Below are 26,827 nucleotides of genomic sequence, written 5' to 3'. Positions count from 1 at the left end.
GCTCAATTAGCCAAGGGTAAAATCATGAGGTCTAAGAGTAGAGAGACTTGTTGTTCAAATCAAAAGAGTTCGTGTGGCCCTAAGTGAATAGTTTAGGTATGTGGCACAATCTCATAAGCTAAGAGAAGAGATATTTAGGAGGATTCATCTCCTTTTGCCAAGTAAAGAGTTGAGTCATGCCTTGCATTAATGAACTAAAAGTTAACATCTATGAAGTAAGCATGATACCAACAAGGCTAAATTCAAAGTCTCAACTTGCTGATGGGAAAAAGATAGAAACATAAGTTCAAGGTTTCACTTGCCAATGGAAGAGAGAGTCAAAAGAACAACTTTCCATACTAACATCTTTGGTTGAAATGCTAAGGAATCAAAGGAATCAGTATATAAACATGAAAACTAATGTCCGTTCTAAATATTGATAAATCCAACAAATATTTTGAACTTGTCAAAATGTTTAGCAAAACTTTTCGAACATAAGTTAATAATTAACTTTTGAACTCGTCAAAACATTTGGTAAAACTTTTCAAACATAAGTAAATAATTAACTTAGGAAAATTCTAACCTATTGCTCAAACATAATAGTCACATTAATCACTCGCATAAAATTCCTAACGTGGAACATCGATTGCAGTCAAATTCCTACTTATCACTAAATGTAGGAATTTTCTGGATGTCACATGAGATGCCAATCAAATATTTATTTATCTTATCTTTATTGGTGAAACAAAATTTGAATATACATTTTTCTTCTACAACCTTTTTAAATTGTTGATTTAAAGTAATTATAGAACACTTTGAAAATGTGTCTATTACAAGGAAAATGAATTATTAAAAAAAAAAATTTCATAAAATTAATCGTTTGTATTGCTCACGAAAAATAACCAATGAGAAAAATATCGTCATTCACAAAGATATTTAGACATTAATAATTATCGATAATTAAACATTTTTTTTACTAATTATCTCCAACAATAGAAGCGATAATTTTTTATGAAAATGTTATCCAAATTATTCATTTTCTGCAAAACAAACCAAACCTAGAAATTTGTTCTTTTTCTTCTCTATCATGGGCAATTTTGTTACATTAATTTATTTATCATCAAAGTATACACGGACTCAACAGATGCCAAATTAGAGATTCGACGGCATCCATGGCCAAAATGTGCAAAAGACCAAGAGACGCGTTAGCTTGTTTGCTAAAGTTATCATCGACGCGACGCGACATGTGATTCGAACCAAATTTGGATGAACGAACTGGGGCATGCATGATGCATCAGGTAGTTACGATTGAGTGCAGATATGACATCAAACGATGCGTGCTCGATTCCCACTTATCAATTAAGAGAGAGAGAGAGAGAGAGTACCAACTCCGCATTGGAGCATCGTCCAAAGCCATATCCGTGGTCCAGCAGCGGGGCTCCCACAACCGCACAAATGACAAGACAAACCACGAAAGACACCTGCAGATGATCGGGGAGCAGCTCAGATTTCTTTTGGCAGCAAAGCATGCGTGAACCAGTGGAACGACCGCCATCATCGAAACACGCCTAACAGGTACCGAGAGCATGTTCAGGTAGGGATGAGCATAATTTATGGATAGAATTTAAAAAAAAAAAATTAAAAATTTGATCAATGGGCCAGTTTGATTTAAAATTCTTGGATATGCAAAGTAGATTTTAAGTTCTAAAAATTGGAGTATTTGTTCTAATGAATATGCTCCAACTGGAGCCGAAAAACCTGGAACAGATCTTTTTTTGGTTTTGGTTTTATATCTTCCCATGATCTTGCAGCATTTCATTACGTCCAATGTGTGTGTAATTTAAAAACAATAGATAGTGCTATCCAAGATTAAGACTCTCACTTTGTTAATATTTCATAAGCTCCGCATATTTAACTATGAATTGGAATCAGTGGATTGTAGCAAATGATGACCATTAGATGTGATAATTCACTATATGAATGAAATTTGAATAAACTCTGAAACCACCTTGGAACCTATTACATAGTAGGTTCCAAATTTCAAAAATTAGGAAGCCTGTTCTAATTAGTAGGTTCCAAATTCCAAGTAGGACTTGGACAAAACCTGAAATAGCTCACCCTAATGTTGGGTGGTAAATCCACGAAAAAATTGTGTTTATACTCCAGTAAACAAATGGAAAGAGTTGAAGTATGAAAAGCCGAAGATTTTGCACCTGGAACATCAATCCCCAGCGCTTCACGCCTGGACCGACAGACCAAAGTACCATATATCTATACACACGAGGTAACGCATGATTCATGTGATAATCCTAAACTTGCCATCAAGGACTTCGCTAGCAATGCAAGCCAATGAGACCTTCACAGTCACATGTAGTTTGAACAGATCATCATATGCTTTGCAGATATCACGAGAGCTGTCGCCTCCATGCATAACCAGTTGCACGAGATAGGCCAAGTACCGAAACATGGAAAAACTCTGGCTAAATTGCCAGGTGACATCGTTTGAATTATTGAGAAAAGCTACTAGAAAGGAATAAGCACATGGACCCAGCTACACGGATCTACAAATTGAAACATTAAAAGGAAATCAAGAAACACTAGAAACTCTCACTATGTTCCCGCTGCAGATTCATGTGGGCTTTCATAAATAGAATCTATAGCAAGATGACATGCAGTAAAAAGCTTCACCCAGCTCACATAAAGCAACAATTCACGAATGATTAGCTCTTTAAGAGATATAGCCAGATTAACCTCAGTCAAAAATCTTCTCCCCAGTTGAGAATAGCAAAAACACTATTGAACTGAAAGTACAAAGAAGACCAGGTATCAAGAAAACTTGTTTCCAACTTTCAGGGGTTGAAAGATCAGAATAATTGGTTTTAGCGGCTTCAAGAAGCTGGCCGGTAAGATCGACCCCAATTATGCCTGCTAATGTACCAGCAGTATTGGAAACTCCCATAACAATTCCTGCATATTTGGGAGCAATATCCATGTGGTTCACTGCGAACCCTGCTCTGCCAAGGGCCAAGAACCCAAGAGCCACAGATGAACAAAAGACAGCTCCACCAGCAGTTCTGAATAAGGGAAGTGCCACTAATGCGAAAGAAGCAACTAAGAACCCTATGGTGTTCAGGAATTTCCTGGTTGCAGTCACAGACAGAATTTTGCGGGTAATCAGGTGGTCAGCCATGACCCCACCAATATTCGAGAATATGAACATGTTGAGATAGGGCAACATCTTCGATGAACCCATGTCATGGAGGCTAAGTTGGAGACCTTGTTCGAAGTATGTTGGCAACCAATTCATCAATACATACAAAGCATAGTGGAATGTGAAGTTGTTTGCCACAATGGCCCAAACCGGTAAGCAAAATATGATACTCTTCCATGGGATACCGGCAGTTTTGACAGAACTTCCTCCATTCTCCACTTTTACCTTTTGGCTTCTTTTCATTGGCAACAAAGACTCCCCAAAACTAGCAGCTGTGGCTTTTGGATGTTCAGGCCTGGGGGGATCGCTGGCATATTTTATCCAAAGTAGAGACCACATGGCACCTAACGCTGCTTCAGCGACAAACACTGACTGTGGACCCCTGAATTTCACCAAGCTTGGAAGAAGAAGCATTCCTGCAGCCGCACCAAGATACATCCCCGAAGTTGTAAGAGAAACAGATCTAGACCTTTCGTGAGGGGGGACCCACTCAGCTAGGACAGTATGGATAGAGGGGAAGATGAAACCTTGTGCCACACCAACAAGCAAGCGGGCAACAACTAATGTTACCACTCTGTTCGGGTCCAGTGGAACAAATGCACAAGTTAGTGACCATAACACAAAGGAGAGGAGGAGAATGCGTCTTCCCCCTATTTTCTGAGCAGCCCATCCTCCGGGCACCTGTGAACAGGCATAACCATAATAAAAGGTAGAAAGTATTGTGCCTTTACTAGATTGGTTTACTCCAGCTGCATCGGCTGCAACGGTATAGGCAATTGAGAATCCTACACGTTCTATATAGCAGACGCATGTAGATATAAATGTCAAAAAGACGATCAAGTATCGCTTGGGAAATTTTATCCTCTTCATACTTTCTTAAACAATTGCGAGTTGCATTATCACCCTCTCATGTCCCTGATCGACCTGATTCCTTCTTGCCAGCTAGCTTCTGATCGGTTCCTTTCCTGCCATCTGGTGGCTTGAAAAATAACAGCGGCAGCGATTTCTTTCTAAAAGATTTTGCTGTAGTGCATATGACGGGCACAACAACGAATGAATACGTCAGTCACTGATGAAAACACAGGTAACAAGATAATGCATTAACATTATTGTCCAAACACTAAAAACTTGCTTGAAAAGACTTTCCATATTCACAGCCTGACTGCCATCTACATCTTGGCAGGATAGACATATATACAGAGTATGATGGACTTGGAAAACCACCACTTTTTAACAGATGCAATTATAATCTTCAAACAGAAAATCCAATCCTCAAGAAATATTCTCAATTATTTATTCGCTGGATAGGCAATAAGCACAAATTTATTCATCTGAAAATGCAAATGACAGCTACAATGCAGTTGAAAGCGACAATGCAATCATGAGATAAACATTCAACGAGTGCAATTGACACAGGCATGCCATCGCAAGCATATATAACTTCGTCCAACTTATCTACTGGATTTCATATCCCAAATGTAGTCCCATAAGGGCCACATTGTCCTAACGAAGATCATTTAAGCCAAATTGACAACTCGCAGATAGAAGAAAATCAAAAGCAGTGAGCCGAACCGCAGCCATTCTCGGAAGTAAATGCACCAAAATCCTGAGCTGATTACTAAGTATCTAACGCGACAGATCAGAACAGAGTGAGGCGAAAGAGGCATTTCGATTAAAAGTATAATCTTGCGGAAAGCTAAATCGGAAGCAATCCTATTAAGCAAGTAAATGAATAAACTTTCCGCGAATGAACAAGACCAAACAATCCAATCTCCGCAGCATTGCCATAGGGAAAACGAACCCCGACCCATTACACCAAACCCTGCAACAAGAATGAGCGACACGTAAAGGGCAAAATCCAAAGTACCTAAATGGCCATGAATCTCCGAACCGGCGACCAAGATCATCACTTTCGAAGCTTATCGACGGATCAAAGCGCGACCCAGATGAGGAATCGAGCCGCCATTGCCGAATCGCGCCGCCGGGACGCGGGGCGAGAGCATCAAGAACAGCCACAAGTCAAACCCGGAACAAAAGGGGGTCGTCTTGCTCCGGCGAACGACTCGCTGAAAGCTTCTTCACGTGTCGAGAGGGAAGATTACTCGGGGGGGTTTAATAATCAAGAGCTCATCACGTTACCAGCGCAGGCAGCGGGGCAAGAACCAGGAAGGAAAAGATGCGATCTTGCTGGTGGGGGTCTTTTGCTGATGGGTTAAAGAAATGCGATTCAGAGATGGGTCGTTGCTATCTACCCTAGATTTGACTTTTTGCAGAGAGAGGGGCGAGAGGAGAGAGGAGAGAGAGAGGGAGAGGAGAGGGAGATTTATCAGATTGCAAATGCGTAACAACTGAGAGAGATTTGGACTGGGAAAATGATAGGTTCTTACAGCTTGTGTCGAATCTAGTCGGCTCCCATGGAGATGCTGAGGTAAGTTTTACGCTCGTCCACGGCGCGTTTGTTTGGGAAAAAATAAAATTAACCAAATAAAATTGTTTTGAAAAATTATTTTTTAAGAAAATGGACCGTTTTACTGTGTTTTGATCTCATCTGGAAAATCTCACCGTCACTCTATGTTAGGCAAAAAATATTTAAAGTTTAAACAATCTTTTATTCTACTTTATTTTGTTCTTTTTCTTTCTTTCTTTGTTGGCGAGAATAAGATCACAAACAAGCAAGGGCTTGAGCTCATTGGTCTCAAGTGAGCTCAACTTCATCAGATCTACGAGACTTCACCTCACTGGCATGCACCTGTGCTCAACCGTTGTTGAGGTCCAGTAGCCAATAGAGGGAGAAGGAAAAATAAAAAGGAAATAAAATAATAAAATATTTAAGAATTTTGAATGGAATGATTCTAGAAAATGCTTTCACATTTTTAAATTTAAGAATTTATATTTTAAATCTATACATGAATATTTTGCGGAAAGTGTTTTTGGTTGATCAGACATATTCGACGAACCAAACAGATGAAAATTTGAAAAACTCATTTCCGGAAAACAATTTCACTCGAATAAACACAACAAGCCCTAAGTTATGTTCTCTATTCAGCTTTTTTTGCTTCTTCTTCCTTCTAGAGATTGATCGCTTATTTTTATTTAATGCCGTCCATCCAAAATTTTTCAATTATGTAAACATTGATATATCGAGTTAAATAAATATTCTAATTATTCGTTTCCTAATTTCACAAAGAAAAGGAAAATCATATTGAGTCTAAGCACATAGACATATCAATTTGCAATTCTGAGATTAGAAAATCATACAGTTTGTCATTGCATATCAAAGCTTGCTTGTTTAGCTTCTTGTGGAAACGAAATTAGCCAAGGAAAATGAACTGCTCGGTCAAAAATAATTCAATTATAACTTTAACAAGTCGGTTCGGCATTGAAGATGAACATGGTCACGAATTGAAAATTGGGAAGGAAAAAAGACATGAAAGCCATTTGCACCTTATAAAAGTCAACCAGAAGCAAGGAAAATTGATTTTTGAAAATTTTTATCCTCAGGGAAGTACCACTCAGTGGTCCAATCATAAAATTATGATGATTGCTACAATAGATTAAAAAAAAAAATTTGCCAGGCACTAGCATCCGTTGACTTTACAATAGATCTCATCAATTTTCACAACCTCAACGCACATTCAAAATCACAAATGTCCACGTTCTTGGCTAATGAAATAGGGTCGCTCTTAAACATCCATCTCCGAACCATTCACTTCCGTTTGAGCTTTTTGCATTTCTAACTTTACCCATCGAGACATTTACACCACGTCCTTGTCTAACAAATTAATCCGATGAATTATCGGGAAACCTCACGTTCGATCAATGCCTATAGATTAGCTTCATTGATCACATGTTAGTCAGTATAATCCTCTCCACAAGAACTAATAGCCCTCAAGAGAGCAGCATGGGCAAAGGGATTTGCCTCGCAACATGGCTTTGCATTACATTAAGGGTTAAAAATCACATAAAATCTCATGAATTTATTTAAAAATAATTTCCTCACCACAAAAACTCTCAAATTGGTATATTTATAACAAATTTACTCTCCTCTAATTTTCGTTAAATTTTACCGTCACGGATCAATTTGTGATTTTCTGAAATATAAATCTACTTTAATGAAAACTAAGAGTTTTTGCGACAAAAAAAAATTAATTTAAGGTAAATTAGTCGATAGATATATTAATTGGAAGTTTTTTTCTTTATTAGCCCTTGCATTTATGACCCGTGGAAGACAGATGGACACGAGACCAGAAAGTCAAGCCGCATGGAGAAAGTCGAATCGGTCGGTGATCGGTCGACTTCCCCGGATATCTCCGAAACTCGGGCTGCTCCGATTGCAATTGCAGAGGCCGCATGTCGGGCGCGGGAGCAGATGCATGGAAGGGACGTGCCGCGTACCCTCCTCGGCGAGCCAACACGTACGCACGCCATGCGGCGGTGCCGGTTCCATCCACTCGTCATCATCCTCCTCCATGCATGCAACACCTACCTCGTCTTCTCAGCTCTCTCTCTCTCCCTTGCTTATAAAGGGACCTCGGATCCTTCCTTCTTCGTGCCCCACGCACTTCTGCAAAGCCCTCGGTGTATTTTGAACTCGGGAAACGAAGTAGTTCTTCGGCCGTAAGAAGAAACCCGCCATGTCCGACCTGACCGGAACTCGGGCCGGCGCCGGCGCCTGTAACGACAGGTGCGGCTGCCCTTTCCCTTGCCCCGGCGGCACCTCATGCAGGTGACTTGTTCATCTTTGTGGCTGCGGTATCATTTCTGAAAGTGCTCGCTGGTACACGTAAACCCGATTCAACGCATCCTTTGTGTCCAAATGGATCTTTCACGAGGTCCACCTAGTTTAAGTTAGGTCGAAAGTACCATCGGAGACCTTCACTGGTCAGATCACGTGAATAACACGTGAGGTGACAGCGTTAGAGGAATATGCGGACGTGCTCGCATCCGCTATTCGGGATCCGTGCTGACCGGTTAACGAATTTCGCGCAGGTGCGCCACCACGGGCGCGGAAGCCGGAGGAGGAATGGACCACAAGAAGTGCTCGTGCGGGGACCACTGCGGGTGCAACCCCTGCAGCTGCGGGTCGGCGGCCACCGTCGGGACGGGGCGGGCCAACTGCCGGTGCGGACCCGGCTGCACGTGCGTCACCTGCGCCACTTGAACGACAGGAAGGCGGCGATGACGCTCCCGGTTGCGTCGGGCCATGGACAGTGTGGTGCAGTAGCGTGGATCTCTCGATGTTGTCTCCTCTTTTCTTTTTACGGGTTTCGCCTTGTAACATGGTAATGAAAGCAGTGGTAGTTGGTGCTACATCTTTTTGATAAAGAAGATGAGGGACCGATGACGGATGCGTCTAAGTTTGCGTGCGAACTCGGCTCATCTGCAGCCTCTGCAAGAATCAAAAGGTCGCTGTGCTACAAAAATCTGTCGTTGATGAAAAGGCAAGTGGCGGGGACCGAGTTGATAAAGCAGCGCCGAAAATGTTAGGCGTAGCGGAAGCTTCCTAATAATGACTAAAAGGACGATCAATGATCAAATTGCTGTAGCTACTAGCTAGGCTAGCAAATCAACCACCGAGGCTATACTTAGCAACTTCCTAATCTTATGGTAATCAAATTGAAGTCGTACTATCCTCTGTTCGGCTCGAAATTGAAAACCGACAGCTGTTGGATGTCTTGCCTTCTGGATCTAGCAAGCCAGCCACCGGCGTGCTAATCAACACGGGTCGGGCTTTCCGTCGGTTCGGTCCTTAGCGGCCCAGTGCCTGCGGTTTAGACATCCTCCGTCTCGACTCCATCAAAATTCCACGGGGAGCTCAAGCTTTCACCGGCATAGGCAAGCTCTGAAATTCTGAAACATATCCCTCGGGAGCCTCACAAGAAATGTTTTAATAATTAATTAAACGTGATTTAATAATTAATTACTCTAAAATTTTCCTTTACGCTTGTGGAAATATTTTATTAGAGAGACAAATAATGATGTTGAAAGATTTTAACTCTAATTTTGTCATAATATAAATTTTTCTAATTTTGTCATAATATAAAATTTTTAGATAAAAGCATGATTTAGTATTTAATTACCGCAAAACTCTCCCTCGAGCTTGTGGAAATATTTTACCCTCAAGCTTGTGGAAATATTTTATTAGAGATACAAATAATGGTCTACAAAGATATGATCTCTGACTTTGATACTTTGATATCACGTGGAAAATATTTTATTAGAGATACAAATAATGGTCTACAAAGATATGAACTCTGACTTTGATACTTTGATATCATGTGGAAATATTTTATTAGAGATACAAATAATGGTGTACAAAGATATGAACTCTTTGACTTTGATACTTTGATATCATAATTTAGAGTGTGGGGGTTTACATCTTATTGCACATTGTTGCGAAATCTAACTCCTTTGTATCGGCTTCATCACGAGTATTGAGGACGAGAACGACTTGAGAAAATAGTGCACATCGATCAAAGCGAAGGCAAGAAATCGCTCAGCCGGTACCCCTCTGCTCCATCTTGTAACTCGCTGTGTGCTCCGTCCAACTTTCCTCCCTGAGGTACTTCTCGTAAAAGACGACTTCCCCGCTCGTCTTCACCGATACTGCAGATGTGCTTCTCGTGCCATAACGTCCCTAAGCATGAAAATAGAATAGGCGGCGTCACAAAAAACAAAGGTCGTTTTGTAAATCAGCTCTGTCGGAATGTGGTGCAGTGTGCTTTGCATACCATGAAAAAAAGGTCTCTTTAGGAGAAACGTATAATCTTACCCGCTCGGTGTTGGCCTCAACAAAGATTGAACTGAGCGAATACTCAAATTCTACGGAATAAATGCCGGGAAGCATTGTTTTATCGGCCTTTGTCGTGTCCGTCATCAGTTTGTTGGCCATTTCTTCCGCTGGAAGTTCACCACCCCCATGTTTCTCCAAAAACTTTTTGAAATTAGTCCTCAATCGAACAGCCTGAGTAACAAAAGGCCTGATTAGAATATATTCCTAGGCTGCTAAACTGCAAAGAGAAGCAATGAAAATTGAGTAATATTCAGTATCAAGGTCTCCAAAGAAGTGCAGAACAGAACACGAACCGGCAGAGTCACAACTTATATGAAGATCCGAATAAAGCATCCCGATCTGGAGAAATATGGGTGATCCCTCTTTACATACATGTCAAGTTCATTTGCCATGGGATGTCATGGATCTGAAGGCATGCATTTCCTGAGTACTAAGATTGCTAAGCTGCTTGTATATATCAATGATTAATTAGGTAAAGGGATCAAGAATTAGTTAAGGAATGCTATTAAGTAGTCCCTCGACCCATCAAGTCTAGAATGCTCACGGTAGAGATCGTAATCTAACAGGCTTGACAAATCAATTCAACTGGCCACTTTTGCAACAGTTTTATCTACTTCAGACTTTCCAACTTGAGCTTGTAATCCACTTCAACATGGAAAACACAAACCAAGGACAATGCAAAATCAACGAGAGCCAGATATTTTCTTACCTTAGGCAAAGGTGTGTCTAGACTTGCAGTTGCTAGCACATGGATCCCGGGAGGAACCTCTGAGACAAGAACATCACCATCTTTTGGTCTATTGGTCACATAGATCATGGATTTGCAAGATAGATCCACCAATATCAGGTTAAATCCGTTATATTGATGTGCCTCCATGACAACCTCTTCTGCAAACTCCATGGGATTCTTCTTGCTCTAAAGATGGTAAGGTGAAATCAGGATCATGACGTGATCTTCCGTAGCTAAGACGACTCGGTGAAGAATGGGTGGAGTCATATGACATAAAATAAATCATCCAACATGACATTTGATCTGATGGAAACTATGCAACTCAAGAGCAACGACACAAAGAAACTAGATACCACCTGTTACAGAGATCACGTGATCACATACCAAATAGATGATACCGTGTCAACCCCAAGACAGTCTCAACTTCAAGGTAAAAGTAAGCATAAAAATAGTTCGCCAGTACAATATCATCGCTTCCTATGCAGAATGTACGAAGATGGAATTCCTCAGTAAACGACTGACTAAAGGAATAATAATATTAAGTACAGAAGTACATTGTCAATCATTAAAAAGCACACCTCACATCACCATGCGCAACCTACATCCATCCCAACGAGGACAAAATGGTGACGATACAAACAGGACTTTCTGCAGTCTCCTCTTGACATATAAAGTTTTGCATGCTGTTCCTAATCTAAATACTGGTAAGACATCAAATCGGAGTTAGTAAATTGGTAATGAGGCCTATTTAATTTAAGTCACCACTCTGGACTGGTTCATGTACTAAAGATGCCAAGTTTCATACCTCGCAGCCACGCAATTAGGAGCATTACAAAGGGCCCCAATGATCAATCCCATCTCAACAGGAGCACAAAATCCAGTAGAATCAGCCGAATTCTAAACAACTCCCGTCCCGATTTACTATACAAGCGCCGGTTTTCCCGTCGACCCATCACGAAATTAAACAAGAAGCAAAGTGAGTCAGAACCCCTCACCTCCAAGAAACGAACAGGCAAGCTTCCCCTGCTCTTGGGCTCGGGGACGCGGCCGACTTCCATGACGTTAGTGACGAACGCGATCTTGCCGTCCCTCGAACAAGCCTGCCATGTCCCATCGGCCAGACCATCTCTACCCCCGAGGATTTCGCCGTTGTCCCACCACGCCACTGGCTCCGTCGGTCTTTCAGAAGCAAAAAAGACACGAACTTTCCTCGTGATTCGCGAATTTCTGCCGAACCCAGAACGAGAAAATGACTCTCGACTGATACCAGACGACTTACCGGCTGTGGTATTCGTCTCGGTTGTGCAGGAGGAAGAATGGGTAGAGGGGGTGAGCTTGCCAGAGGAACACGGCGATGCACATGGCCCCTTGACGTCTCTCTCTGCCAAGCGTGAAGAAGTCGGGAAGTGGAACTCCACAACTGGGTCCTCTCGCTTCGGATTATGCCGATGACACCCGCGATTCAGTATTAGCAAGGATTCATAATAGGAATCACCTCTGGTCAAAATGCTCTTATCCTGTGAGTTCGAGCTTTGCGCTTCTGCTGCTGACTTTTATTGCAATACGAGGAAAAGCCGTCCGAGACCCGCACTCCTCCTTTGATCCTTAGTTACAAAGGCATCCCTCTTTTGCAAAGTTCCTTATGTATGGTCTATTTATTCATTTCTATTACACAAGGTCTATTTATTCATTTTTGTTAACCAACTGATTTGATATATTTATATAATCTGTGATGACCTAGACCCAGGGCAGTATGGAGGAATGATAGGAGAGGTTGCGTCTCGATAGTACACGGGCGACACTAAATGCATGTTTCCAGTCCCACATCGCTTAAAGTAGAGTCATTTACATTGCTTAGAGGGAAGTTCTGGACTGACTTATAAATTTCTGAATTCTCTAACAGTAGATAGACATTTTTTAGAGATAGTATGGGCTGCTATGGGGGGGCTCAATCTCAAAAGAGGTCTTGTACTTTTTTAGGGATGGTATCCTGCAACATTTTTTAGGGATATGCTATGGGTATCCTGCTACATTTTTTAGGGATGTGCTTGGGGGGACTCAGTCTCAAAAGAGGTCTTGTACAGTACACAGGCGAGACACTACACACATGTCTTTTGTCCCAGATCGCTTAGAGGGATATAGTACACGAGCGACGCTAAACATGTGTTTTTTTTATAAGGTTATGGATTCTCTAATTGTAAATAGACATTTTTAGGGATAGTATCCTAGGGATATGCTCTAGGTATCCTACTACATTTTTTAGGATATGCTCTGAGTGAGGTCTTGTATATATTTTAGGGATATGCTCTGGGTCTTGTATAGTACAAGAGAGGGGGACTTAACCTCAAAAGATGTCTTGTGAGGTGAGGAAAGCCGTAATGATTATCAAGCAAGTCAGACAACTTCTCCTAAACGATATGGGATAGTTAAGATCCATTTAGCATGCAAACGAAATGGGACAGTTAAGATCCCTTTAGCATGCACCATGTCTCTTGTTCCACATTCCTTAGGGTTAGTCTTGGGCTGGCTTATGAAATTGCAGTTTCTCTAACTATATATATACATTTTGTTAGGATAGTATGGGTTGTCCTGATAAGAACAAAATCAACCATGAGAACTTAGTATCTATTAATATTCAAAGCGGACAATATATGTAATCAATTTTGAGATGGCAATCGTTAACCATGACATCTTTATATATGTGTCACGCTTGAGTAAAAGTAAGAGTCTGAGTCTTTAGTCAGGCAGCCGGCAAGCACTTGATTTATTAGTCTTTGAATGGCTGTTTCTGGTACCCAATTGGATTAGAGTATGTAATATCATAATAAAGGTAGAAATGGAATCACTTTTTTTCGTCCGCAAGCCAGAAAGCCTTTATATTATCTAGCGTAGCTCTTTCACAAACATGGACAAGTGTACCTCTTAGTAAGATCACTGTCTGCTGCTCTTCAAGATGGAAAAGCTCGAGTAGTCTTTTCTTCTACTTTCAGTTTCATCCCTCGAGTCAGGCCACAACGACATTGCCCTTGTTGTGGGGGATTTGCATTAATCATACATTGTTGCGAAATCTATCTCCTTTGTATTGGCTCCATCACGAGTGCTGAGGAGGAAAACGACTCACAAAGATAGTGCACGCGAGAAAAGCGGAGGCAAGAAATCACTCAGCCGTTACCCGTGTGCTCCACCATGTAACTCTCCGTGTGCTCTATCCAACTCTCCTCCTCGAGGTACTTCTCGTAAAAGGCGACTTCCCCGCTCGTCTTCGCCGATACTGCGGACATGCTTCTCGTGCTATAAGGTCCCTAACCATTAATGTAGAATAGGCGGCGTCACAACAAGAAAAGGTCGTTTGGTAAACCAGCTCTGTCAAAATGTGGTGCAACGTGCTTTGCATGCAACAGAAAAAAGGTCCCTTAGGAGGAATGTTTATTCTTACCTGCTCGGTGTTTACCTCAACAAAGATTGAACTGAGCGGATACTCAAATTCTATAGAATAAATCCCGGGAAGCGTTGTTTTATCGGCCTTAGTCGCGTCTGTCATTAGTGTGTCGGCCATTTCTTTCGCCGGAAGTTCGCCACCCCCATGTTTCTCCAGAAACTTTTCGAAATTAGTCCTCAATCGAACGGCCTGAGTAACAAAAGACCTGATTAGAACATATTCCTAGTCTGCTAAATTGCAGAGAGAAGCAGTGAAAATTGAATAATATTCAGTATCAAAGTCTCCAAAAAAGCACGACACGAACCGGCAGAGTCACGAATCCTATGAGGAATGCTAATTAGACAGCCCCTCAACCAATCAAGTTTAGAATGCTCACGGTAGAGTTCGTAATCTAACAGGCACAACAAATCAATTCAACTGGCCATTTTTGCGACAGTTTTATCCGCTTCGACTTTCCAACTTGAACTTATAATCCACTTCGACATGGAAAACACAAACCGAGGACGATGCAAAATCAACCAGAGCAAGATATTTTCTTACCTTAGGCCAAGGTGTGTCTAGACTTGCAGTTGCTAGCACATGGATCCCGGGAGGAACCTCTGAGACAAGAGCCTGGTCATCTTTTGGTCTATTGGTCACATAGATCATGGATTTGCAAGATAGATCCACTAATATCAGGTTAAATCCATTATATTGATGTGCCTCCATCACAACCTCTTCTGCGAACTCCATGCGATTCTTCTTGCTCTAAAGATGGTAAGGTGAAATCAGGATCACGACGTGATCTTCCGTAGCTAACACGATTCAGTTCAGAATGGGCGGAGTGATATGACAAAATAAATCATCCAACATGACATTTGGTCTGATGGAAACTATGCGACTCAAGAGCAACGACACAAAGAAACTAGATACCACCTGCTACAGAGACCGCGTGATCACATACCAAATGGACGATACCGTGTCAACCACAAGACAGTCTCAACTTCAAGGTAGAAGTAAACATAAACATAGTCCGCCAGTACAATATCATCGCTTCCTATGCAGAATCCACGAAGATGTTATTCCTCTGTAAACAATTGCCTAAACGAAGAATAATATTAGGTACAGAAGTACGTTGTCGATCATTAAAAAGCACATCTCACACCACCATCTGCAACCTACATCCATCCGGACGACGACGAAATGGTAACGATACAAACAGGACTTTCTGCAGTCTCTTCTTGACGTATAAAGTTTTTGCGTGCTGTTCCTAATCTAAATACTAGCAAGACATATCAAATCAGAATTAGTAAATTGGAAATGAGGTCTATTCAATTTAAGTCACCAGTCTAGACTGGTTCATGGACCAAAGAAGCCGAGTCTTATACCTCGCAATTGTGCAATTAGGAGCATCACAAAGGGCACCGATGATCAATCCCATCACAACATGAGCACAAAATCTAGTAGAATCTGTTGAATGCTAAAAGTGCATTTGGTAACCATTATATTCTAGGAAATAATTTATGCTCATAAATTATTCTTTTTTATTCTGTTCCCGGGAATTATTTCTGATCATTTGAAAGTGTTTGCTAACTGCTCAAAATTTTTACTCTCAGAATAGAAATGTTTTGATAAAACTCTTAATTTTTTTTGTTTCTTTTAATTTTTAATACTTTTATTATATTTTTCTTTTCTTTTCTTTTTTTTTTTCTCTCGTTTTCATTTTCTCTTCTTCTCCCTCCTTATTTGTGGCCGGTTCTTTGGGGAGAGGTCCGTTGCGCTTGTTGGAGGTGAGCTTCACCTAGCCACTAGGGAGGCTCGACCTTACTAGTCGATGCGAGATTGGACCTCATAAGGCTAGGGTGAGGTCGAGCCTCATTTGGCTGGGCGAGACTCGGCTAGCCATAGACGAGGATCGGCCTTACCTAGATCCGCAAGGTCGAGACTCACGGTGGCCAGGCAAACCTCCGACGAGCTCACCGAACCTCACCTTGCCGGTCCGGCTATCGGCACCGGTAGCGACCAACAGTAGTCAATGACTTGTTGGGTGGAAGAAGAAGAGAGAAGAAAATAGACGGAGAAAAGAAGAAAAGAAAGAAAAACAAGTTTGAACTTTAACTCTGAAATTGTATTTAGGAATAAATAAGTAGCTTTTTGGATTTTTTGTTTCTAAAAATAAAAAATTTACCAAACGGATTTTTATTTTAAATCTAATTCCGAGAAGAAAATAGTAGAATCAATTACTATTTACCCTGTTAACAAACAGATCCTAAGCAACTCTCGTCCCGACCTACCATACAAGCTCTGATTTTCATGTCGACCCACCACGAAATTAGACAAAAAGAAGCAGTCAGTCAGAAACCCCTCACCTCCAAGAAACGAATCGGCAACTCTCCTCTGCTCTTGGGCTCGGGGACGTTGCCGACTTCTGTGACGTTGGTGACGAACGCGATCTTGCCGCTCCTCGAACAAGCCAGCCACGTCCCACCGGCCAGACCATCTCTACCCCCGAGGATTTCGCCATTGTCCCACCACGCCACTGGCTCCGTCGGTCTTTCGGAAACAAAAGAAGACACGAACTTTCCTCGTGAATCGCTAAATCCTACCGAACCCACAACGAGAAATGAGTCTCCACCGATGCAAGACTTACCGACTGCGGTATTCGTCTCGGTTGTGCAGGAGGAAGAATGGGTAGAGGGGGTGAGCCCGCCAGAGGAACACGGCGATGCACATGGCCTTCGACGTCTCTGTTCCAAGCGCCAAGAAGTCGTGGAGTTGAACTCCCCAACTTGGCCCTCTCGCTGTAGATTCTGCAGAGAATTGGCGATTATGTATTAGCAGGCACTCTTGAAAGAATCACCTCTGGTCAAAATGTTCTTACTCTGAATAGAAGCTAATGTATATTGACATAAACATCTTTTTAAGTATTAATATGTCAGTGTAATGAAAAATATAATGAAAATGAAGTGTGAATTTACAATTAAAATGTAAGTCCCTTCGAATCTCATTATATTTAGAGAAGTATGGTAAGACTTAGGTAAGATGTATATAAAATTGATTAGACCAATTCCTTATAATATCCCTATTTGTATTCCTCCATCTAATCATGATTTTCAGAACCATTTTCTCTTCCTTCTTGATAATAAGTATAGTGCGAGTCATGACCTTTGCATCGCAGTCTTGACATAGAGGGATTCTCATGATTGACAATCTCTCCATTTCTATTCCTAACCATTTTCTCTTCTTTCCTTATAATAAATATAGTACGAGTCGTGACCTTCGAGTCATAGCTTTCACATAGGGGGATTCTCATGATGTTTAGAATGGACAAACTCTCCATTTCTATTCCTCCATCTAATCACGATTTTCAGAACCATTTTCTCTTCCTTCCTAATAATAGATATATACGACTCATGATCCTCGAGTCATAGTCTTCACATAGAGGGATTCTCGTGATCGATAGTTTAGAATAGACAATCTCTCCATTTCTATTCCTCCATCTAATCATGACTTTCAAAATCATTCTCTTCCTTCCTAATAATGGTTAAAGCGTGAGTCATGACCTTCAAATCATAATAGTCTTCAAATAGAGGGATTCTCATGATCAATAATTTAGGATTGACGATCTCTTAATTTCTATTTCTCCATCTGATCACGATTTTCAGAATCATTTAAAAATAAGAACTTTTATGCTATGCATGTATTGTGTAAACGATAAATTTATAGTAGTTTTGCAAGGTTCTAGATAAGCATTTCTACTTGTTTGCGAATTTTTCTTTATTGCAAATTTTTTGAGTTTCTTAATAAAGTTGTTGACATCTCTTAGAATCAATAGGTTAATAAATATTGACACGGAAAAGATAAAATTAGAAAATAAGTTGCCCTACTCGAAATTTGAATGGCTCTTCTCGTCCACTCAAGCCAAAAAGTCTATATATTATCAATCGTAGCTCTTCAAGATGGAAAAGCTTAAGCAGAGTCTTTTCTTCTACTTTCAGTTTCATCCCGCTGAGTCAGGCCACAACGACATTGCCCTTGCTGTGGGGGGTTTACATCCTATCGTACATTGTCGTGAAATCCATCTCCTTTGTATCGGCTTCATCACGAGTGCTGAGGAGGAGAACGACTCACGGAGATAGTACACATGAGAAAAGCGAAGGCAAGAAATCACTCAGCCGGTACCCGTCTGCTCCACCATGTAACTTGCCGTGTGCTCTATCCAACTCTCCTCCTTGAGGTACTTCTCGTAAAAGGCAACTTCCCCGCTTATCTGCACAGATATTGCAGATATGCTTCTTGTGCCATAACGTCCCTAACAATGAAAACAGAATAGGCAGCGTCACAACAAGGAAAGGTCGTTTTGTAACAAGCTCTGTCAAAATGTGGTGCACTGTGCTCGCATACCATGAAAAATAAAGTCTTTTTAGGAGGAATGTATAATCTTACCTGCTCGGTGTTTGCCTCAACAAAGATTGAACTGAGTGAATGCTCAAAATCTACAGAAAAATGCCGGAAAGCTTTGTTTTATCGGCCTTTGTCGTGTCCGTCATCAGTTTGTTCGCCATCTCTTCAGCTGGAAGTTCACTACCACCATGTTTCTCCAAAAACTTTTCGAAATTACTCCTCAATCGAACAGCCTGAGTAACAAAAGACCTGATCAGAATATATTACTAGGCTGCTAAACTGCAAAGAGTAGCAATGACAATTGAATAAAATTCAGTATCAAAGCCACCAATAAAGTACAGAACACGACCCTGCAGAGTCACGACTCATATGAGGAATGCTAATTAGACAGCCCCTCAACCAATCGAGCCTAGAATGCTCACGGCAGAGCTCGTAATCTAACAGGTTTGATGAGTCTATTCAACTGGCCATTTTTGCAACAGTTTTATCTTCTTTGACCCTCCAACTTGAACTTGTAATCCACTTCAACATGGAAAACACAAACCAAGGACAATGCAAAAACAACCAGGGCTAGATTTTTTCTTACCTTAGGCCAAGGTGTGTCTAGACTTGCAGTTGATAGCACATGGATCCCGGGAGGAACCTCTGAGACAAGAACATCACCATCTTTTGATCTATTGGTCACATAGATCATGGATTTGGAAGATAGATCCACTAGGATCAGGTTAAATCCATTATATCGATGTGCCTCCATCACAACCTCTTTTGCGAAGTCAGCGGGATTCTTCTTGCTCTGAAAATGGTAAGGTGAAATCAGGATGGCGCCGTGATCTTTGACAGATAAGAAGATTCACTTAAGAAAGGGTGGAGTGAAATGACATTGAAGATATCATCCAATATAACATTTGATCTGAATGGACACTCTGCAACTCAAGAGCAATGACACAGAGAAACTAGATACCACCTCTTACAAAGAGATTACGTGATCACATACAAAATGGAGGATACTGTGTCAACCACAAGACAGGCTCAACTTCAAAGTAGAAGTAATCATAAACATAGTTGCAGAATCTACGAAGATGTAATTACTCTGTAAACAATCCACTAAAAGAAGAATAATATGAATTACAGAAGTATAAGAACATCGTTCGATCATAAAAGAGCACATCTTACACCACCATCCACAACCTACATCCATCCCAACGGCCGCAAAATGGTGAAAATACAAACGGGACTTTCTGTAGTTTCTTCTTGACATAAAAAGTTTTGCACGCTGCTCCTAATCTAAGTACCCGCAATACATACCAAATCTGAATTAGTAAATTAGTAATGAGGCCTATTCAATTTCAGTCACCACCCTGGACTGGTTCATGGACTAAAGATACACCAAGTCTCATACCTCCCAACCGCGCAAATGGGAGGATTACAAAGGGCACCGGTGATCAATCCCATCACAACAGGAGCACAAAATCTACTAGAATCAGCTGAATTCGAAGCAATTCTCGTACCGATATACTAGACAAGCTCCGATTTTCACGTCGACCCATCACGAAATTAAACAAAAAGAAGCAAAGTGAGTCGGAAACCCCTCACCTCCAAGAAACGAACCGGCAACTCCCCTCTGCTCTTGGGCTCGGCGACGTTGCCGACTTCTCTGACGTTGGTGACGAACGCGATCTTGCCGTTCCTCGAACAAGCCAGCCACGTCCCACCGGCAAGACCATCTCTACCCCCGAGTATTTCGCCATTGTCCCACCACGCCACTGGCTCCGTCGGTCTTTCAGAAACCAAAAAAAACACCAACTTTCCTCGTGATTCGCGAAATTCTACCGAACCCAGAACGAGAAAATGACTCTCGACTGACACAAGACTCACCGACTGCGGTGTTCGTCTCGGTTGTGCAGGAGGAAGAATGGGTAGAGGGGGTGAGCCTGCCAGAGGAACACGGCGATGCACATGGCTTTTGACGTCTCCTCTTCCGAGCGTTAAGAAGTCGTGAAGTTGAACACCATAGCTTGGCCCTCTAGCTGTAGGTTCTTCTGAGAACCGACGATTTTGCGTTAGCAGGGATTCTTGTAAGGATCACCTCTGGTGAAAATGCTCTTCCTCTGAATAGAAACTAATATATTTTGACATAGGGTGCGTTTGGGAACCACTTCCCAAAGCCCCTTTGAAGCCTAAAGGTACTTGGCCAAAATCTAGGCCGTTTGGGAAAAATTTTTGCCCGCATTCAGGGAATGCCAGCATGTGTGAAGCCGAAAGCCAGGCAGGGGACCTCGCCTTGGGCTTTCGGGCTTTTTGCAGATGCGCCCACACACGGGACCGTTCATAACTTTTTTTTTCGAAATTGTCCTCACGAATGTTTTGTTTTTCAGTTCCGGTTCTTGCCCTTGTGTCGCAACTGTTCATGACATTAGCTAGAGGGACGCCGGCGATCGTCGGGAGGTGGCGCGACCAAGACGGAGGTGGCGCAACCGAGCCGGAGGTGGCGCGGCCAGGCCGGGTTGAGATCGGGGCGCGACGGAGACGGTCTTCTCCTTCCGCGAGCTTCTTCTTCCGCGACGCGGCCGGCGACCGTCGCCCGACGAGCGACGCCCGGGCGGTGGCGCGGCCGCCGCGACCCACGGCAAGGTCGGGTCCGCTGCGACCCGGATCGGGGCGGCGGGGGTCGCGGGAGGAACGGGTCGCGCGACCTCGCGGCCCTCGGATCGGGTCGCGGCGGCGTCGCGTGACCTCCGCGACCTCGCCGCCCCAGCCCGAGGCGGCGCGATCGCGCGACCCCGCCGCGACCCGGATCGGGCGGCGAGGTCCTCCGCGACCTTTTTGGCGTCGCCGGAGTCGCCGGAGGTCGCCGGCCACACGGCCCTTTTGGTCAATTTTTTAATTTTCTTTTGATAATTTTTTTTTTTACCACAAAGATCTTTTGCAAGTCTAATTTCCCAAACGCTATTTTGCTCAAAATACTTTACAAAGAGCTTTCAAAGTGCAATTTACCAAATGCAACGCGGTTGCATTTTGGAAAACACCTTTAAATCAAAGGTATTTGTATTTTCCTAAAGACATTCCCCAAAAGTAGTTCCCAAACGCACCCATAAACATCGTTCTAAATTTGAATACGGTGTAAAGAAAAGAGTACAATGAAAATGAAGGGCAAATTTACGATTAAAATGTAAGTCCTTTCGAATCTCGTTATATTTAGAGATGTCCAAATGGAACTTAAGAAAGATGTATATGAAATTGATTAAACCAATCTCTTATATTCTCTCAATTTCTATTCTTACATCTAATCACGATTTTAGTACTATTTTCTCTTTCCTTTCTAATAATAGATATAGCGCGAGTCATTACCCTCGACCCATAATCTTGACATAGAGGGTTTCTCATTATTGATAGTTTAGAATGGACAAACCCACCATGGCATATCGTGGTTCACGTGCCGAAAAGCTCTCTTTTTTAATGAGGATGGATTGGCAAAGCCTACCATGCAATAAAAGACGGCAAAAGGAAGTCTGGCCCGAAGTGCCATAAGCTGAGGGGGACACTTAAGTGCCATAAGCTTCAAAATGGTACACTTGAGTGCCAGTTTCGAAGTTAAATGGGACACTTAAGTGTCACTCCGGCGAAAATCCGGCCAAATGGCTGACGTTGCAATTTTCCGGCGAGTTTGATCCAAAACGGCGTCGTTTTGCACGCTAATGTGGCGGAGAAAATGCAAAAACGACGCCGTTTCGCGTCTGACGTGTAAATAATAATATAAAAATTAATTAAATAAAATTTAAACTTAATTTTATTTAAAATATTCAAAAAATTAAGAAAATTTAAAAAAATTTAAAAAAATTTAAAAAGAAAAGGGGGAGATCCAACGGCCGGGAAGGGCGCGGCGACGAGGGGGAGGGTCGGCGGGGTCGCGGCCCCGGCCGACCGACGGCGAGATATGGGCAAGGGCTCGCGGGCCCTCGCCGGCTCTGGCTAGGGCCGGCGACCCCGGCCGACCCTCCCCACTCCGTCGCCGACCCTTCCCGGCGGCGGGCTCGCGCCTCGTCGCCGCCGCCGGGAAGGGCCGGCGACGGAGTGGGGAGGGTCGGCTGGGGTCCGGGGTCCCGGCCAAGGCGCGAGGGCCCTGCCGTCGATCGGGGCGGGGCCCGGCCGACCCTCCCTCCATCGCCGGCCCTTCCCGGCGACGGCGGGAGGCGGCGGCAACGAGGGCTCAACCCTCACCCGCCCGTTCGACCTTCCCCCCTTTAAATTTTTAATTTTTAAAATTTTCTTAATTTTTAAATTTTTGAATATTCTAAATAAAATAAATTTTAAATCTAATTTAATTAATTTTTATATTATTATTTAGACGTTAGACACGAAACAACGTCGTTTTTACATTTTCTCCGCCACGTCGGCGTGCAAAAACGACACCGTTTTGGACCAAACTCGGAAAATTGCCACGTCAACCATTTGGCCGGATTTTCGCCGGAGTGGCACTTAAGTGTCCTATTTTACTCCGATATTGGCACTTAAGTGTACCATTTTTTAAAGTTATGACACTTCATAGTCTCCCGTCAAGTTACGACACTCAGGTGTTCCAACCTCAATAAAAAACCTACTTAGTTGGCCCGCCCTTCCAAAAAAAGTTGGTTTTTGACACCGTGGCGAGAAAGCAAGAAAAGTTGTTAGGTAGGTATTTGGCCTTTTGCATGGTCTATTTTTATTTTTATTAAGTGATTGATTTGACATATTTATATAATAATTTTCGAGATGTTGATCTTTGATACGACATCTTAATACGTGTAACGTGCGAAGGTGGGAAAAAAATGAGCCTTTTGTATTATAACACAAGGAGGGGAAATTTTAAAAAAGGGTAAAGGGTTTGGTCATTTTCTCAAAAGAAAGTACAAAATAGACATTATTCCAAATAATGGTATGAAATGATCAAATTAGTTTAAAATAAGGGCCTCAACTCCCTAGTTGGCCAGTGAACATTTGATTTATTAGCCTATGGATGGCTCTTCTTGTCCACTCGGGCCAAAAAGCCTTTATATTATCAATGGTTGCACTTTCATAAATACGAATAACTTCACCTCGTGCTAAGACTATCGTATGGGTGAGTTGGATTGAAAATGATTCAATTTAAATAGACTCATTTAACTCATTTTGATCAATTTATATGCAATGCAAATTTAGTTACTCATACTCATCTCAATTCACACTTGACCTAACCTACATTATTAAAATACATATATATTTATTTTGTGCTATGCTTGTATTGTGTAAACGATAAATTTATAGTAATTTTATAAGGTTCTAGATTAGCATTTTAACTTGTTTGCAACTTTTTCTTTATTGCAAACTTTTCGAGTTTCATAATAAAGTATTTGACATCTCTTAGAATTAATAAGTTAATAAATATCAACACGTAAAATAAATATATCACTTTTCACAATTTTCTAAAGCTTGAATATGACAAATCTTTTACTATCTTTCAATTAAAAGATAAAATTAAAAAATAAGTTGCCCTACTAAAAAAATCCCAATTTGAATATGAAGACAAGTAAAGATGAACAGTAAGTGGGTTGGGCCTTACGTCCATTAAAAACCCACATTTTATTGAACTTAATTATTCAAACCTACGTCAAGTTATCAACCCTTTTGACAAAATTAAGCTAACCCATACATGACCCAATCCACCTCATATGGATCAATAAATAGATTTTCAATTAGTTTTGACACATTGCACATACTATTATTATATGCATATGAACTGATGAGGTCAGGACAATCTCAGCCCTCAACAGTCATGGTATCTAACGATTCTAATCATCATTTTGTCATGTATCAAGCAAAATAAAATGGCGTTTTTTGGGGTAAAAGAATATGCGACAACAAGAAATATCTCAGTCAAAGGCCCTACCGAACCCTTTGCTTTGGTCGAGAAGGCCAATACCATGAAGTAAAAAGGAGGATGCGAATCTATCCCACATTCAACAAACACAAGATGGTCAAAATTAGTAAAGGGCAAACAGAGTGACCGTACGAGCAAAGAAACTTTGTGACGTTTCATTCCTAATCCTTAGGAACACAAGGACTTCGAGAAAAAGTTAAGTCTCTGTCTAATCAAATTAGTTTTGATCAATGACTAATCGGAAAAAAAGAACGCTTCAAGTACCATAGCTTTGGCCAAAGGGACACTTAAGTGCCATAACTACGAAGGTACGGCTTAAGTGCCAAATTCGAAAAAAACGGATCACTTGAGTGCCACTCCGGTCAAAACGCCAACGTGGCGTTTTTCGGCGCGCGTCCAAAACGACGCCGTTTGCACGCGACGTGACCAAACGGCGTCGTTTTTGGGCGACGTGGCAAAAAGAAAATTAAAAAATTAATTAAATTAATTTTAAAATTAAATTTAGTTAAAATATTTAAAAATAATAATTTTAAAATTAAATTTATTTAAAATATTTAAAAATAATAATTTTAAAATTAAATTTATTTAAAATATTTTAAAAAATAATAATTTTAAAAACTTTAAAAACATTTAAAAATATTTTTAAAAAAAAAAAAAAGGGAATGGGGGAGGCGGTTGAGGGATCGGCCCTCCCGCCGCCCGCCCGCCGCCGGGAAGGGCGGCGACGGCGGGAGGGTCGGCGGGGTCGTCGGCCCGGCCGTGGCCGGCGACCTCGGCCGGCCGGCGGCGAGGGCTCGCAGGGTCGCAGCCCTCGCCTAGATCCGGCGAGGGTCGGCGGCCACAGCCCCGGCCGGGCCAAGCCGCCGCCCGCCGGGGTCGCCCCGGCGGGCGGCGGCCTTGGCTCGGCCGGGCGAGGGCCGCGACCCTCGCCGGATGGGTGAGGGCGCGCGCCCCAGATCTAGCGGCGAGGGCTCGCGGCCCTCGCGGCCGGCCGGCCGCGAGCCCTCGCCGGATCCGGCGGTGAGGGCTCGCGAGCCTTGCCGCCGGTCGGCGGGGGTCTCCGGCCCTAGCCGAGGTGGCCCGGCCGACCCTCCCCGCCGTCGCCGGCTCTTCCGGCGGCGGCGGCCGAGGGCCGATCCTCACCCGCCTCCCCCATTCCCTTTTTTAAAAATTTTTTAAATTTTTAAATATTATTTTTTAAAATATTTTAACTAAATTTAATTTTTAATTTAATTTAATTATTTATTTATTTATTTTGTTCCACGTCAGCCAAAACGACGCTGTTTTGGCGCGCTTCGCGGAAAAAGCCACGTTGGCGTTTTGGCCGGATTTTGGCGGATTGGTACTCAAGTGATCCATTTTACTCCGATTTTGGCACTTAAGTGTACCTTTCGTAAGTTATGGCACTTAAGTGTCCCTTTGGGCAAAGTTAAGGTACTTAAGGGGTCCGCACGTCGACTAATCAGTAATGATCTAAGATCGCCGCTGTTTGAAGGTTTTCTGGTGAGGAATCGAGCATCATGGATGACAGATCTTTCATGGTCTGTTTGGCACTGTCATAACTGTGTTGAGCGCTTTTGCAGCAGTGGTGTTTAAGCACAACCTGCATATTTTGCTTGATATCAGACGGTCATGCTTCTGGAGAGAGCCCCGACCGAGTGCTTTCGTATTGGTATTATTTCGAATTCTAGATTTTAGACACGAACATATTCAAATTTCTACTGCCCCGTGAATGGCGGCATCTGATTGACAAAGCAGCGTGAAGAATGTTAGGCATAGTAGAAGCTTCCTCGTAAGGACTGGGCGATGATCAATGATCAAATTGCTGTAACAAGGCCATCACATTTTTAACTGAAGCTATGTTCAGATTTGAGTGCGAGCTCTACTTCTGATGCCTTTAGTCCCCATTTTACCATTCTCGTTTCTTTGTTACACAAAGTCTGTTCAGAAACTTACCTCTCGACTCCGCATATGCTAGGATACCAAATCAACTTAAAAGTTGTACTAACCTCGTCGCCTTAGCCTTAGCATTAGAACCTGAAAGCTGGTTTTTGACTTCCTTTTCCGATTTAGCAAACCTTCGGCGTGGTAACCAACATGGGTAATCATTGGTTTGGTCCAAGATCATCCAAGCTTCCTGTTCTGTCCCAGCTGGGAAAAGAATGTGAAAGATCCGCGACTGAGATTTTCAGATCATGGTGGCCTAATGCCACTGACTTCCTCCGTCTCGACGCGATCCACAGAGAGCTCAACCTTTCAATGCCATAGTCAAGCTCTGAATTCTGAAGCGTACCCCCAGAAGTCCCCACAAGAAAAGGTTTTTCGCCTTATTATTGATTTCATCCGGAACGCTACGTTACAATAGTTTTAGGTTTGGATACACAAAATATCCCTCCAAC

General features: G+C 42.3%; 5 protein-coding genes across 6 annotated transcripts; 1 reads left to right on the top strand and 4 right to left on the bottom strand.

Annotated features, from left to right (window-relative positions):
* Positions 1–2,445: 2,445 nt before the first annotated feature.
* Positions 2,446–5,588, bottom strand: LOC104419044 (probable anion transporter 5). The gene is made up of 2 exons (XM_010030550.3): positions 5,058–5,588; positions 2,446–4,213 (listed from the first exon to the last, which is right to left on the bottom strand). The coding sequence occupies exon 2, from the start codon at positions 4,058–4,060 to the stop codon at positions 2,732–2,734; it is 1,329 nt and encodes a 442-aa protein (XP_010028852.1). The 5' UTR covers positions 4,061–4,213; positions 5,058–5,588; the 3' UTR covers positions 2,446–2,731.
* A 1,873-nt stretch (positions 5,589–7,461) lies between these two features.
* Positions 7,462–8,527, top strand: LOC104419042 (metallothionein-like protein 4B). Its single transcript, XM_010030547.3, has 2 exons — positions 7,462–7,916; positions 8,180–8,527. Exons 1-2 carry the CDS (start codon positions 7,825–7,827, stop codon positions 8,349–8,351), a joined length of 264 nt encoding a protein of 87 aa, XP_010028849.1. The 5' UTR covers positions 7,462–7,824; the 3' UTR covers positions 8,352–8,527.
* Positions 8,528–9,436: 909 nt separating this feature from the next.
* On the bottom strand, positions 9,437–12,391 carry LOC104419039 (transport and Golgi organization 2 homolog). Its single transcript, XM_010030545.3, has 5 exons — positions 11,993–12,391; positions 11,709–11,892; positions 10,693–10,899; positions 9,963–10,154; positions 9,437–9,827 (listed from the first exon to the last, which is right to left on the bottom strand). The coding sequence occupies exons 1-5, from the start codon at positions 12,073–12,075 to the stop codon at positions 9,687–9,689; spliced, it is 807 nt and encodes a 268-aa protein (XP_010028847.2). The 5' UTR covers positions 12,076–12,391; the 3' UTR covers positions 9,437–9,686.
* A 1,157-nt stretch (positions 12,392–13,548) lies between these two features.
* LOC104419041 (transport and Golgi organization 2 homolog) lies at positions 13,549–17,025 on the bottom strand. Of its 2 annotated transcripts, none has more exons than XM_010030546.3 (5): positions 16,782–17,021; positions 16,501–16,684; positions 14,693–14,899; positions 14,150–14,341; positions 13,549–14,015 (listed from the first exon to the last, which is right to left on the bottom strand). In XM_010030546.3, the coding sequence occupies exons 1-5, from the start codon at positions 16,862–16,864 to the stop codon at positions 13,875–13,877; spliced, it is 807 nt and encodes a 268-aa protein (XP_010028848.2). In that variant the 5' UTR covers positions 16,865–17,021; the 3' UTR covers positions 13,549–13,874. The 2 variants fall into 2 exon arrangements, with proteins under 2 accessions (XP_010028848.2, XP_039157305.1); XM_039301371.1 differs by having other exon boundaries at positions 13,863–14,004; positions 16,782–17,025.
* Positions 17,026–17,951: 926 nt separating this feature from the next.
* LOC104419038 (transport and Golgi organization protein 2 homolog) lies at positions 17,952–20,666 on the bottom strand. Its single transcript, XM_010030544.3, is given in 6 exon segments — positions 17,952–18,443; positions 18,578–18,636; positions 18,639–18,768; positions 19,122–19,328; positions 20,129–20,312; positions 20,411–20,666. Coding segments are annotated over 6 exon segments (804 nt in total). The 5' UTR covers positions 20,494–20,666; the 3' UTR covers positions 17,952–18,302.
* Positions 20,667–26,827: the final 6,161 nt, after the last annotated feature.

This window comes from Eucalyptus grandis, chromosome 9 (genome assembly GCF_016545825.1).
Source record: "Eucalyptus grandis isolate ANBG69807.140 chromosome 9, ASM1654582v1, whole genome shotgun sequence".
NCBI classification, from domain to species: Eukaryota; Viridiplantae; Streptophyta; class Magnoliopsida; order Myrtales; family Myrtaceae; genus Eucalyptus; species Eucalyptus grandis.
The sequence above is the reverse complement of the archived record's forward strand: the minus strand, read 5'-3'. Positions and strand labels throughout refer to the sequence as shown.

Excerpts from the sequence above, each read along its gene's own strand:
- LOC104419044 (XM_010030550.3), bottom strand. The coding sequence starts at position 4,060 with ATGAAGAGGATAAAATTTCCCAAGCGATACTTGATCGTCTTTTTGACA.
- LOC104419042 (XM_010030547.3), top strand. The coding sequence starts at position 7,825 with ATGTCCGACCTGACCGGAACTCGGGCCGGCGCCGGCGCCTGTAACGAC. Across the intron at positions 7,917-8,179 it reads CCCGGCGGCACCTCATGCAG|GTGCGCCACCACGGGCGCGG; the intron begins GTGACTTGTTCA and ends AATTTCGCGCAG.
- LOC104419039 (XM_010030545.3), bottom strand. The coding sequence starts at position 12,075 with ATGTGCATCGCCGTGTTCCTCTGGCAAGCTCACCCCCTCTACCCATTC. Across the intron at positions 10,900-11,708 it reads TGCCTGTTCGTTTCTTGGAG|AGCAAGAAGAATCCCATGGA; the intron begins GTGAGGGGTTCT and ends TACCATCTTTAG. Across the intron at positions 9,828-9,962 it reads TTGAGGCCAACACCGAGCGG|GGACGTTATGGCACGAGAAG; the intron begins GTAAGATTATAC and ends TTTCATGCTTAG.
- LOC104419041 (XM_010030546.3), bottom strand. The coding sequence starts at position 16,864 with ATGTGCATCGCCGTGTTCCTCTGGCGGGCTCACCCCCTCTACCCATTC. Across the intron at positions 14,900-16,500 it reads TGCCGATTCGTTTCTTGGAG|AGCAAGAAGAATCGCATGGA; the intron begins GTGAGGGGTTTC and ends TACCATCTTTAG. Across the intron at positions 14,342-14,692 it reads TAGACACACCTTGGCCTAAG|GCCGTTCGATTGAGGACTAA; the intron begins GTAAGAAAATAT and ends TTTGTTACTCAG.